This window comes from Microcaecilia unicolor, chromosome 2 (genome assembly GCF_901765095.1).
Source record: "Microcaecilia unicolor chromosome 2, aMicUni1.1, whole genome shotgun sequence".
NCBI lineage: Eukaryota > Metazoa > Chordata > Amphibia > Gymnophiona > Siphonopidae > Microcaecilia > Microcaecilia unicolor.
The window spans coordinates 502,658,368-502,673,335 of record NC_044032.1 but is presented as its reverse complement, the minus strand read 5'-3'; the positions used below and the strand labels follow the sequence as shown (position 1 = coordinate 502,673,335).

Here is a 14,968-nt window from a genome sequence, read left to right as displayed (position 1 = left end):
GCCTTAGCTGTCTCTTCTCAAAGCTGAAGAGCCCTAGCCACTTTAGCCTTTCCTCATAGGGAAGTCATTCCCATCTGTTTATTATTTTTGTCGCCCTTCTCTGTACCTTTTCTAATTCTACTATATCTTTTTATAGATACGGTGACCCAAACTGCACACAGTATTCGAGATGCGGTCACACCATGGAGTGATACAAAGACATTATAATATTCTCAGTTTTGTTTTCCATTCCTTTCCTTATAATTCCTAACATTCTATTTGTTTTCTCTGCCGCCGTTGCACACTGAGCAGAGGGTTTCAATGTATCATCAACGATAACACCTAGATCCTTTTCCTGGTTGGCGTCTCCAAATGTGGAGCCTTGCATCACGTAACTATGGTTTGGGTTCCTCTTTTCCACATGCATCACTTTGCCCTGCTCACATTAAAAGTCATCTGTCATTTGGATACCCAGTCTCCCAGTCTTGTAAGGTCCTCTTGTAATTTTTCACAATGCTCTTGTGATTTAACAACTTTGAATAACTTTTTGTCATCAGTAAATGTAAGTCCTCATTAGTTATTCCCATCTCTAGCTCATTTATAAATATGTTAAAAAGCAGTAGTCCCAGCACAGACTCCAGGGGAACCCCACTATTTACCCATCTCCATTGAGAATACTGACCATTTAACACTACTCTCTGTTTTCTATCTTTTAACCAGTTTTTAATCCACAATAGGACATTGCCTCCTATCCCATGACTTTCTAATTTGTTCAGGAGTCTTTCATAAGGTACTTTGTCAAATGCCTTTTGAAAATTGAGATACACAATACCAACTGGCTCACCTTTATCCACGTTCGTTCACTCCTTCAAAGAAATGTAGTAGATTGGTGAGACAAGAGTTCCCTCCACTAAATCCATGTTGGCCTTGTCTCATTAATCCATGCTTATATTTATGCTCTGTAATTTTGTTCTTTACTATTTTGCCCTGCATCAACATCAGGCTTCTGGATCACCTTTGGATCCCTTTTTTAAAATCAGTGTTACTTTGGCCACCCTTCAATCTTCCAGTATCGTGCTTGATTTTAAAGATAAATTACATATTACAACCAATGATTTTGCAAGTTCATTTTTCAATTCTATCAGTACTCTGGGATGTATTCCACTGGTTCAGATAATTTCCTACTCTTCAATTTGTCAAATTGCTCCACTACATCTTCCATGTTTACAGAGATTTGTTTCAGTTTCTCTGACTCGTCAGCAATGAATACCATTTCTGGCACCGATATCTCTGCCACATCTTCCTCAGTGTAGATCAAAGCAAAGAATTAATTTAATCTCTCCACTATAGCCTTGTCTTCCCTGACTGCCCCTTACATCCCACGGTTGTCTAGCAGTCCAATCGACTCTTTTTTTGTCTTCTTGTTTCTAATATACCTAAAAACTTTATTCTATATTTATGCTACCAACACAATTTTCTTTTCAAAGTATCGCTTTGCCTTCGTTATCAGAGCTTTGCATTTAACTTGCCATTTGTTATGCTGTTTCCTATTAATTTCAGTCAGATCCTTCTTCCATTTTCTGAAGGATTTTCTTTTAGCTCTAATAGCTTCCTTCACCTCAGTTTTTAACCATGCTGGCTGTCGTTTGCCCTTCCTTCTTTTAATACATGGAATATGTCTGGTCTGGGGTTCCAGGATGGCATTTTTGAACAGTATCCATGCCTGATGTAAATTTTTGACCTTTGCAGCTGGTCCTCTAAGTTTTTGTTTCACTGTTCTTCTCATTTTATCATAGACTCCTTTGTGAAAAGGTGGTAAACTCGTGAAATGGACTCCTGGTGGAAGTGGTGGAGATGAAAACAGTATCTAAATTGAAGAGAGATTGGACAAGTACATAGTATCTTTAAGGGAGTGATAGGGAAAGTAGATGGCATGGATGAGCAGGCTGGGTAGGCCATATAGTTTTCATCTGCCTACATTTTTCTATGTTCTATGTTCCCCTTGGCTTATAAGCCCCTTCAAGCAAATGACTACCTGAAATCTGACCATTGCCATGCTGTCTTCAGCCATCAGAACCCCAGTTAGCAATAGTGCAACCCCATATGGAGTGGATTTGAATCCATTTCCTGCTGTTTGAGCTGTGGATGCTGCAGAGATAGCAGATACAGCCCTCGGAGAGAGAGAGAGAGAGAAAGTGTGTTGTATCCATCACTTCACAGTGATGCTACCAGCCAGACACACTGGCTTCTGGCTACAGGCTGACCATGTGGTTAGGATATAGATAGGAATGGGAGAACCTTGGATAGTTGCAAATGAAGTCTCATAATGCTGCAATTCTATAACAACACGGTCTGTCACAAAATGCCTAGCCACCCGCCTGGGGTTACCCTGCGGCCACTTAGAGGGTCTATCCCCAGCACAGCTCAGGTCTGCCTGCACCTGCTGCTTGTGCTCTATACTAGCACCCTCCTCCCACCAACTGGATCACAACCACTTCTGGGCGAGTCTCCTGCTCTGAAATTATCCCCAGTGATTTCTAGGTTACTGCAGCCACACGCCCAGTGATCCCACAGTTCCTAGAAAGCACTCACAGACCCAACACACAAACCATTTCTGGCACCGGTATCTCTGCTACATCTTCCTCGGTGTAGACTGAAGCAAAGTGAATGGGCTGTGTCAGCATTAGCACATGGCAGACGCTAGCGCGGCTTAGTAAACAGGGGGGTAAGTATGGAGCCATGCTCTGATGCCCTTTCAGTCAAGTGAATCAAAGCCAGACAGGAAAACTGTGACCCTGTAGCTGTACAGCTTCCTGAACAGTATGCAGCCTTCATCAATAAGCATTATCCTAAGCATACCAAAGAACAGCAACACAATCCTGGTGACCATCCTTCCATTTCTTTTATTTTCACCACCTTTGAATTGAAGATTCACAACTAGTTCACTTGATAACAGTATAAGTAAAAATGCAAGTGGTTAAAAAGAAAAACTTTGTACAAAACTTTAATCATACAGCAGCAGAATTATTTGCAAGTACCAAAATCCCCTGCAAGTTGATAGCTCTGTCACCCAGATCCAGAGGAGAGAGAAAAGGAAGGGGAAAAAAACAGTAGTGAACTGCATATTTGGATGAACATGCCTTGCTTTGCCTGGAAATAAAATTTTAAAAGACTGTGACAAACTGGAAGTTTCCTGATGTATAAATATAGACACACCACATTTTAGTTGTCTCTCGCTCAGCCAAGAAGGGCTTCTCAGTTTATAACAAAGTAAACCTAGCAGCCCACACTGCTTGCATACAACTATTTTCTTCATATTTGTAAAATAAAACTGTCCACATTCCTTCTCTTGCAGTGTTTTACTGGCATTTGTCATATACGGACATTGATTGCGGCATCTGTATCCATCCGGTTGGCAATTTATTCTAAATGAACTCACAAACTACAACTTGCATAAACAGCTCTGTACCATGCATTAACTAGGCTATAGCACAACTAAAATGTGCAAAAAAAAAAAAAACCTATCATTTAGTTACAAGACTAAAGCTAAAATCCATAGTCACTAAAAGCACAATTCTATAACAGGGTGCCAATAATTAGGAGCTTATTCTATATCAGGGCACGTGGTCAGAGCTTATTCTATAAAGGAAAAAAGCAACTCATTTCCTTCATAGAATATTAGTGTAACCAACATATATGTGTTAAGATACAAGCAGATATGCCAGACATAGAGCTGGTGTAAGTAATACCTAGATACCTGTGTAATTTATATTATTCTGTAAGTTACACATACATGTGTACATCCTCTTGCAAATACACACTATGTAAGTATGTGGGTATTTACAGAATTGCATTTAGGCAGAATTTTGGCACGGATGTGTGTATGTGCAAACATATAAATGCCATTACTCTAAACATTCACATGATTAATTGGCACATAAGGACATAGGCGTTGCCAAACTGGGACAGAACGAAGGTCCATCAAGCACAGTGCCCTGTTTCCAACAGTGGCCAATCCAAGTCACAAGTACCTGACAAGATTCCAGAACAGTAAAACAGATTTTATGTTGCTTATCCTAGAAATCAGCAGTGGAATTTCCCAAGTTCATCCTAATAATGGCTTACAGACTTTTCTTTTAGGAAATTAGCCAAACCTTTTTTAAACCCTGCTAAGCTAACTGCTTTTGCCACATTCTCTGGCAACAAATTCCAGAGTTTAATTACATGTTGAGTGAGGAAATATTTTCTCTGGTTTGTTTTAAATTTACTACTTAAACTGTTAGTGCCTATGTTATAGAATTGTCCCCTAAAAAAAGGCAATGGGGAGCATGCTCAATAGTGACTATGATGTGAAAGCACAATCGTGAGTTCCAAGCATTACACCATACTATTACCACCTTTCCCTATACAAAAAAAACAATATACCCCCCCCCCCCACCCAGACAATTCATGTTTGCCTGTTATTGTCAAATAAACTGGGGATTTAAGAACACTGATGTGAGGAGACTGCTATTATTCCCACGATCTTTGTATCTTGCTCTTCTGCTCATCCCATGCAGTCACCCAAGGCTGGTGATATTAGAGCGGCCACCAGGGGGAGCAACAATGCGATGTCCAGTGCGACGTGGGTTGATATCATCTGCCTGAGCACCTGGAAATAAAAGTGTAGTCACACAAGGCTTCAGATATAACGGATGAAAATAATAGCAAACCAAGACTGATTATAAAACATCTGACAGACAAGTAACAAGATAATAATGATATTCTTTTATATCTGTTTATTACATGTACCATGACATCATCCACTAAATTAAAGAATTAAAAATTTACTTGAATAATAAATGTTACTAGAAATGAACAGCTTATTGACATCTGAAAACTCCACCCCCCATATTAAAAGCTCTTTTTTGTATTAATATATTAGATAAAAAGGGAAGTGAACTAACAAATGTAGGTTAGTGAATGAAACCAAAGTACTTGGAGTCATTACAACCAACTATCAGACCAATGAGATTTTGAGATGACAACGATGACTTAGTTCAAATGGAGAAATCAATGGTACTGGTCTCATCTGCCTTACAGCCCATAAAGGTGGTTATCTCTATATATAAAAGGCACCACCAATGTTCTAAATGAAGCCTCCAGCCGGAAGTGTGAAGGGGGAGAGATATCCGGTTTCCCTATGAGTGTCTGCCCCGCCCTCGCTCTCTCTATAACACAAACAGTGAAGGAAAACACAGCAAAGCATGAAATCAAATCGCTCTCTCTCTGTAACAGTGAAGGACTCAGAGGGGGGAGGGGAGAGAGGGCAGAAGCCCTATCTCTGTAACACAAACACAGCAGGAAACTTAACACTGAAGGACTCGACTCCGAGGGGGGAGGGGACAGAGAGCACAGGGGAAGGGAGAGAGGGCAGAGGGCAGGGACACACACACTCCCACATGCACACAGAAGAAAACCTTGCTAGTCCCCATTTCATTTGCATCAGAAACGGGGCTTTTTTACTAGTTTTTTTTATAAAAGGGCAATGTGAAAGAGTATATAGGAAGACATTGGTCCCCCCCTCAACTCTCCCTCACAGGGTCATTTTAAGAAGACTTGACCTCTGGAGCTCATCCCGGAAGGTGTGGTTCAGCCAGTGGAAATAAAAGCCAAGTGCTGGGGAAGACATGGTAGCCCACAGCAGGAAAAAGCAGACCTCCAGAATGTTAAAACTAGAAGGATGTTGAAGAACTAGGGCAATTATGAGCTATGAAGAACATTTTGTACCTTGTAGAGCCGGTGCAAATTTGCTTCTTCTGTGGTCTGATAGGGACCAGACCTCTTTTCTTATTTACTGAACTTTAAGCTCCTTTAAGTGTAATCCTGAGATAAGGGCCTATGAGGGAAACAGGCTTGTTTTTGCTCACCTTAAACTCATGGCCTGGCAGTATTTAAAGGCTCCCTACCCTATACTCGCTTAATCTATCACAGGCACCTATGTAAAAATCCTTAAAAAAATGGAATATAGACATTTTTATACCATTACAAAACAGGCACCCTGAATCAGCCCCAATAGCACACAATTCCTCATGCGCAAATTTACACCTGCTTCAAACAAGGTGTACATGTTTGCATAGTCTCTATGCATGTACACATATATTTTATAAAATACATGCAATACATTATAATTAAGCCCCCTGTGCCCAAACTCTGTCCCAGCAAATGTCTAAGCACAGTCACAGAAAAGTAGACGCAATACCAATATGCAATTTTATTATATCTACTAGCTTTATTTAAAGTGGTTTATGCTGCAAGCCTCTGAGGAGAAACCAGACAAAGAGTGTCCCAAACTGGGAGAGTGGTAAGATGGTGACCTGAAGTTCGTATGCCCAATGGCCCAACTGGCCTCTGAAGTTTCGTCTTCTTTATGTAAATTTCCTCTCTGCAATTGCAGTTACCTTAACTGAGAGGAAGGGGACAACCGGCGGTCAGCCAATGATGGCCAGCATTTTGTCCCTTGAGCAGCAAGTGTGGGACTGCTCCACGACGAACAGCCCACAGATGAAAGGGTTGGTGAGTCCTTTGATTAGTGCCAGCGAAGGAGCCTCGATGCTCTTGGACCTGGAAAAAACAACTCCATCGCTCCCGAATTATTCAACCACCATGTCCAAAGGAGTGGAGAAGTGAGTTAGAGGCATATGCTGAAACAGAGGACATTTACAGCAGAACCCGAATCGGCGGAACCACTCCTAAACACCTAAGAGAAATCAACTTGGAGTTTTTGGCTCCCGTGGAGGTTACATTGAATACCATCTGGAAGACGCTTCGGGACCTAATGGTGGCAGTAAATAATTTTGTTTCAGATATAATTTTATTAGAGTTACATGGACAAATTAACTGAACCCTTTGAGAGTGAAAAATTGATATAACAAATGATTCTACATGAGCAAGAAGTGACTATGATTTTCAAAATGATAATAGACCAGAAACTTTGAATAATAAAATGAATATTATTATGGATGATTAATATCGAGATTATTTTTCCCAGAGTTCTGGGTATGACTCCTAAAGTTTTCCTCAGAAATATTTCCTTAATTATTACTTTAAATGGAGTGAAGCCTGTGAAAACAGGGATTACTTTAATCAATGGGCTTTGAATTAGAGACTTAAGTATATGCATTGTTAAATAACTTCTGGTTTTTAAAAGAGAAAGAATGTAATCAGATGTATTATTTCTAACTAAATTTAAATGGTTATAAATAAAAAAAAATTTTTTTAAGTGGTTTATGCTGCAATTTCAGTAATGATATTAGAGTTGTGTTGATATATGTCACGGCCCCTGGCCATGACCGGCATTTCTATACCCACTGGCGGGAGTCACAGTCGGACAATGTTCCTCGCTGACTGACAGAGGCTGTTTGGTAGCATTCAGGACATCACATGGGAGATGTTCGGGCTGTGTCAGCCCCATTGGGGACAGAGTTCCCTAGGGCACAGGAGCGGGTCCAAGACATGGCTTTGAGGACTGTGACAGGAAGTCCTGCTGGGCCCTGGAGTAGCTCTGCTTCCAGACTGGGTGGTATTTCCCATTGCTCTCTGCCCTCAGTCCTCGCCTTCGCAAATGTTCAGCCTTGCTGCCCATGGTTGCCAGCATGTTCTTGAGTTCCAGTCTTCAGCTTGTGCCTGAGTTCCAGTATGCAGCTCTGTTCCTGAGTTCCAGTCCTCAACAGGTTCCTGAGTTCCAGTCTTCAGTAGATGTTCCCGAGGTCCAGTCTGCTGCTCTTTCTTGAGTTCCAGTCTTCTGAAGCTCGCTCCTGAGTTCCAGCCTCCCACAGCTAGTTCCTGTGACCACGTCCACAGCTCCACTGTTCCTGTCTCCTGATCCGTGGTTCTTCTGCTAGAGATCCAGTATCCAAATCGGTCTGTGGTGGCTCTGCCTGCTCTCCACGGAATTCTCCCACCTCCTTGGTTTGGAGCCATCAATGGCCCAAGGGCTCATTATTTAGATGAACAGCCAGAACCCTACCAAGATTATCTTTATACCTGGCATCACCCAGTAACTGGAATCCAGTTTTGACTATTTTATAAAGACAATATCAGCTCTCAGATCAAGCCCCAACAGTGCACAAATAAATTTACCTGATTTGAAAAAGATATAAATGGGTGCCTTACCCCAGAGAATGCTTGAATATAGACTGCATAACAGTAGGCATATATTCTCTGTGAGCACAATTAACAGTCCATTTTCTGCATGTAAAACAGTCTTCATACATGGAAAATGCTGTGCACATATAATTTTGCACCATTTGGTTAGCGTACATGCTTCTACACATGTATTCTGTCATGTCATTTTCTAAGAGCTCTGATCCATGTGTAAAGCATGCTTTACAGTTAGAAAATGCTTTATACAAATTATTCCTGTAGGGGCTAATTCTGTAACAGTGCACCTATATATAGGCAGCTAGAGGGTGCCTGATAAGTGCATATTCTATAAAAGAAAGTAGGTACCTAGTTTCCTTTATAGAATAATAGTGTAACTGGGTATATACACAGATATACACTTAGGTGTGGGTGCTTATGTGAGCCTAAGTTTCAGTGACATCTGCAGAATTTATACTATTCTATTCTATAAGTTTATGCACATAAATGTGTGTCCCTGGCCAGGCTCCACAGATTCTGCCCATGTGCACACTCGCCTGTAAAATATGAGCTATCACAGATATGTGCATATTTGCAGACTAGCATATCTAGCATGTATGCATGTATGTGTGCACATATGTGCATATATACTACCCTGTTTAAAGAAAATTACACAAAGCTTGTGTTCTGCATAACTCTATGAAAACTTGACTGATTTCAAAATAAAATTTGGGATATATCATCCTGAATAAATTTGCAATAAGCCTACACTCAACAATGGCCACCTCACCTAAATGACATCATCACCACCTAGCGATTATCATCATGATATATGCAGATGCCATTTTGCTTTAAATAGGAGATTCTGATCCTTATTAAAAATTTGTATCTGGAGAAAAGTTATGATTCTCAAAGACGGATGCAAGAGTTTCTAGAAAACAGGTGGAAGAGGGTAATGTTTTTTGAAGAAATTGCAAGAAATGGGCTCAGCTGATCCCCAGTCAGGACACAGCAGAGCCCAATCAGTTCACACTGAAGAAATCATCATGAAAGTTGAAGAACCAGATGGTGACATGATGTTGTTTTGGCAACGTGGATGGCATGAGGGTAGGCTTATTGCAAATGTATTCAGGATGATAGATCCCAAATTTTATTGAAACTGGTCATTTTGACAGAGTTATGCAGAAAGCACGCTTTGTATAGTTTTGTATTTTTGAAACACAGTGTAGTATGTTAAACATTTCCAAATGCAACTGGCACATAAACGATAGTGCCTACTTTATAGATTTACCCTCCTAGTGTCTAGTATTTCCATTTTGTATATTATTGAAAGTTTCTTTGTTTTTGTTATATCTTATGACTATTTGTTGAATTATTCTACAGAATACAAAAAGAAGGAGAAATAAGTGGTAAGTGATCCCAGGCACTTATTATAACACATTTCATTGCCATTCAGTAACCACAGGCTGGACAGCTCCTGTGCTAACCAGATGTTAAATTTTCAGAGGAACAGATGGTGACATCAAACTTAACTGAGTTCTTCATATTTCTGAAACACATTAAGGGCCTGATGCATGAAGCTTACCATGCTTGCAACATTTGCTTTAGACAGTTGTAGCCTGTCTAAAGCAAACATAATTTAGCATATTATGGCAGCTACCAACAACCCAAAGCACATGCATTACAATGAGCTCATTAGTATTAAAATAAGCATCCCAAGCAATGCACAGACCTGAGTGCCTACCTTTAACAAGCAAATTTTATGGCAGATCTAGACCTCTCCTTATAGGGATCAGCCTGCAGTGCAAGCAGACTGCTCCCCATAAGGTATGCTCTCACAGTGCACAGACACCAGACCCTGGCCCCCCACTTTCCTCAAAACTTTCCCTGGTGGTACAGTGGATTCCAACCCCAACCCAATCCTTGACTCGACCCCCTCCCCAAGACCTTAAAAAGCCTCCTGACCCTCTCCATGGCATCCGGTGGACCTGCCCCCTCAAAAAAAGAAATCTCCATATGGTCTGTTAGAACCCCCTCCCCTGACCTGACTCAACCTGACCTGGTGGGCCCTAGGCCAGACCCCCTGGTGGCCACTAGCCCTGGTGGTCTAGCTGTATTTCTCTCCATCCCTGTCTCTTTCTCCTACCTTTGTAGGAGGCAAGAGGATCACCTCCTCCTCCCTCTTGCCAAGGGATCGCCCACTTACAAAATGGCGGTGTCCAGCCCTTGCCCTGTGCATCCTGATAGGAGGGTGAGGTGAATGATGAGGTCATCAGCTGATGATGACTCATTGTGCTCTGAAGGAGGAGCGAGGCAGAGAGCAGCATGTTGTGGAGGCGAGCGCAGCGAGTACTGTAGCTCGTGTGGAGTGAGAAAGGACTGGAGGACAGAGGCAGGCAGAGCAAGCTGAGCAGCACATAGGTAAGGCTACAGCCCAAGTCATGCCCAAAAGTATCTCCACAATTTTTAACACCAAAAATAGCAATGTGAGGAGGGAAGGGAGGAAGGGAGGGAGGGAGGGAGAGACCCTCTCCCCCGGCTCATCACATAGCTATTTTCGGGCTACGTTTGGGCACAGCTTGGGCTGGGAAATTTTTTTTCCATCTGACAACCCTGTATGCATGTAACTTACAGAATAGTATTAATTATGTATATATCTCCCACAACTAGGCTTGCAGTTATACCAACTCTGTAGCTGATGTACGTGCTTGGTCATAAGCACATGTGCACATATATGCCCAGTTACACTAGTATTTTATTTATTTATGAAATTTATATTTCACATTATCCACACAATCTAAGCGGGTTACAGTAAGACATACATAAATCTTATAAAATATAAAGTAAATTATACAAATAAACACAGCTGACTAAAATCAAATCATTCTAATATCAACAGTAAAAAAATAAATTAGACTAGTTATCTACTTGTATAACTCCAACAATGCTATTAACAAAATAAGGGCCCTGTTTACTAAGTAGCTCTAGAGGTACATTAGCATTTTTAGTGCGTGTTAACCATTAGATTGCGCTAACTGTGTAGGTGTCCACAATATTCCTATGGGCACCTACACAGTTAAAGCGTGCTAATATTGTGAACTTGCTAAAACGCAAGTGCACTTTAGTAAACAAGGCCCTAAATGTGTTTTTAGCTGTTTCCTAAATTGAAGAAGAGATGCTATCTGCCATAACTCTAGAGGAAGCTCGTTCAACATTGTTGGACCTGCTATAAAAAAATATCCGGGAATGATCTTCCCTCAGCCGGACCTGGTGAAATGAGGGGATAATAGGGGATAAATTTTAAACACTTAGAAATAACCAAAGGAGCATCTTCATGTAGGGCCATAAAAGCTAGGAACAGTATTTTGAATCTAATTCAACAAGCTACAGGGAGCCAGTGGAACTTAATAATATGATCCTTTTTAGACACTCCCCCAATTCACTGCACTGCAGAATTTTGGGCCACCTGTAAAGCCCTTATAGAAACTTGGGGAAGACTGCAAAACAAGGCACTGCAATAGTCCATATGTGGCAACACAAAAATGTGCATAACTTTATAGTATTCTATAAAGGAAAGAAGGTGCCTGCTTTAACTCATGGAGCAAGCTCCAACCAGGCATTCTTTGGGTACCTAAGTGCACAGTTACAGATTTACCCCCATAGTTGCTATAAACATGTTATCACTAAATGCCTACTTTTTAAAGGCTTTTTAAAAATCTTAGCCCCTTATTCTCCTTTTTTAATACCCATGTTGTTTTAAATAATTTCCATAATAAATGAAACTCCCTAATCTTTTATTTGTCCTTTTTGTCTGTCTTGAACAGAATGTATAGTCTGTGGAGCAGGAACTGTCTCTTATGTACATGGGTACAGTGCTGCGTATGTCTAGTAGCACTACACAAATGATAAGTAGGAGTAGTAATTTCACTAGCTGTGTATTAACAGGGTGTGGAGTCATTGCTAAGCCTTATGTTTGCCACCTCTTCTCTACAACTGCTCTTTGTGTCCTCACTCACTCTCTTGTGATTTCTAGTCTAGACTACTGCAATGCCCTTCTTCAAGGAACCAAAGCACACAATATCCGCCAACTTCAGCTGGGAGAGAACTTGGCTGTAAGACTAATGACTATATCCAGGAAAATTTAACCACATCCAAATTTCCGTGTGTAATTTTGAGCACCATATATATAATCCAGGTGAGTGTGCATAAATGATATCGACTACTATAATTTGCACACTTTGCCTGTGCTCCACTCAGACTCTGTCTATGTGCATGCCTACTGGCAAAATACATGTCATCAAATCATGGCGTGTACTTTTCTGCTATTTGGTATTCTATAAGGGGCTACTCATATGTATAAATGACTAAAATAGTGCCATTTATATGTGTTCCAGCCCCCTAAAACTAGAAGGCTCCTTATAGAATTATTTTCTTAACAGTTTTCTGGCTTCAGCATTCTGGTATATCTTTACCTGACAAACTGAAATTGGACTGGTGGAGGTTTCTAACTGGTAGAGGCTGGTTCTTGGCAGGAGAAGATTTGGCTGAAGGTGCTGGAGTGGCGTATTTTGGGGTAACTGGAATTTCATGCACTGGGCCATCGTACATTCCTCTTGAGACTGCATGTAATCCTGTTACCTAGAAAAGGAAAGTCAGGGATCGGGATGGGAGCAGAAGGAAGTAGTTTGGATCACTATCACAAACTTGAAACAGAAAAGATCTAATTTAAATATTTTCTGCAAAAGAATTTAGTGGGAAAATTGTGAAGGAAACAAGTGGAAAGAGCAAAATGTACTGGAAAACTTTCTTTCTCTCTCTCAACCTTCAGGTGAACTGGTGCAAATCTGGCAAACTGCATGATTTTCCACTGTGTGTGCAGATTTTATTCTATTAAAGGCTACCATGAATAACTTTGAAGATCTGAGATTTTGCCAGCTAATTGGAAATTTTAATTTACAGTCTACACATCATTACTCAACAAGACTGACAACTTTCCTGCCAAAGAATCCCCAGCCCCTTACTGTTAATTAATAGGGCATGCAATATGAGCTTTCAAAACAGCACACAAGTACAAAAAATCCCTGAGAAGTAGAGTGGGAGATGGTGGCTGGTCATGTGTCACTTCTTTAAGGGATCCTTTTATTTATTTATTTATTTATATTTATTATTACATTTGTACCCTGCGCTTTCCCACTCAAAGCAGGTTCAATGCGACTTACATAATAATATGGATTACAGAGTATTGATAGAGAAAATATAGGTTAATTATAGCAGCATAATAAAAGAGATAGGTAGGTTAAGATGGGGAAGAGTGAAGGGAGTGGGAGAGGTATGAGCAAGGTAGGTAAAGATGGGGAAGGGTGACCTAAAACCAGATTTGGAAGAAATTCTAATTAGGAAACCTAAAGAAATTATCTGTGATCTAGATGCAATCACCCCTGAACAAAGGGATACTTTGGAGAATAACCAGATGGTTAGCATTAATCCAGAACTTAAGTTTCTTACAAACTATGACCAGGAAGAGGTGATATGGGATACGAAAGAACTACAGAGTTCTGAAGCAAAATATATTATACATGATGACCTAAAGGATACACTCAGTTATACTCTTTAACAAACTCTTTTACAAAGGTGTGCTAGAGATTTTAGTGCACACTAATGATTAGCATGTGCTAAATGCTAGAGATGCCCATAGAAATATATGCTATCTTCATATTATCCCAAACACTAAAGATCAAATCATTTTAGTACTCTCACAGTGTACCCATTAGTAATTCCTTTAAATTTTAGTAGGCGGGGGATCTTCAGAATTTATAACAGCAAAACCATCTAAAAGAACACTTTTCAGTTGAAACGATGGAGCTGTTCACCTCGTCATAGATCAACCCATTTACTCCTATTTTCTTATTTATTTATTTTTTTTATTTTCAATCGTTTCTTGAATAAGCTTCTTCTTAAATACTTTTTAAATACTTTTAAATCTTTTTCCAAAAAAGATAGAATATTGTAACTTAACTTTAAAGAGACTTTAAGCAGCTGTGTATCTCCAATTTAAACCTCTGCCGACTTGGCCAGGTTTCGAAGGTCAACCAAAACAGTGCTTGCTAAAGTCTCCAATGACCTGTTCCTGGCCAGATTCAAAGGGCTGTATTCTATCTTCATCCTTCTCGATCTAGCTTCTGCTTTTGACACTGTTGATCACAGCCTACTCCTTGATACGCTGTCCTCACTTGGATTTCAGGGCTCTGTTCTTTCCTGGTTTTCTTCTTGTCTCTCCCAGCGTACTTTTGGTGTATACTCTGGTGGATCCTCTTCTATCCCACTGTCAGTTGGTGTACCTCAGGGATCTGTCCTGGGACCTCTTCTTTTCTCCATCTATACTTCTTCCCTTGGTACTCTGATCTCATCCCATGGTTTTCAGTATCATCTTTATGCTGACAACTCCCAGATCTACCTCTCCACACCAGAAATCTCAGCAGGAATCCAGGCCAAAGTATCAGCCTGCCTGCCTGACATTGCTGCCTGGATGTCTCACCGCCACATGAAACTAAACATGACCAAGACTGAGCTTCTTATCTTTCCCCCTAAACCAACCTCTCCTCTTCCCCCATTCTCTATTTCTGTGGCTAACACTCTCATCCTTCCTGTCTCATCAGCTTGTGACCTTGGGGTCATCTTCGACTCCTCCCTCTCCTTCTCTGCACATATTCAGCAGACTGCTAAAACCTGTCATTTTTTTCTCTATAATATCACCAAATTTCACCCTTTCCTTTCTGAGCACACTACCAGAACCCTCACCCACACTCTTATCACCTCTCGCTTAGACTATTGCAACTTGCTTCTCACAGGTCTCCCACTTAGCCATCTC

At 40.7% G+C, this 14,968-nt stretch overlaps 1 protein-coding gene across 2 annotated transcripts in view; it reads right to left on the bottom strand.

The window, feature by feature from the left end:
- Positions 1 to 4,433: 4,433 nt before the first annotated feature.
- Positions 4,434 to 14,968, bottom strand: part of CRMP1 (collapsin response mediator protein 1) — a 118,764-nt gene continuing 108,229 nt past the window's right edge. For both annotated transcript variants that reach the window (XM_030192594.1, XM_030192593.1), the window contains 2 exons: positions 12,573 to 12,738; positions 4,434 to 4,630 (listed from right to left, as the gene is read on the bottom strand). In XM_030192594.1, the coding sequence (XP_030048454.1) occupies positions 4,539 to 4,630; positions 12,573 to 12,738 (258 nt within the window). In that variant the 3' untranslated portion in view covers positions 4,434 to 4,538. The remainder of the gene's footprint in view (positions 4,631 to 12,572; positions 12,739 to 14,968) is intronic.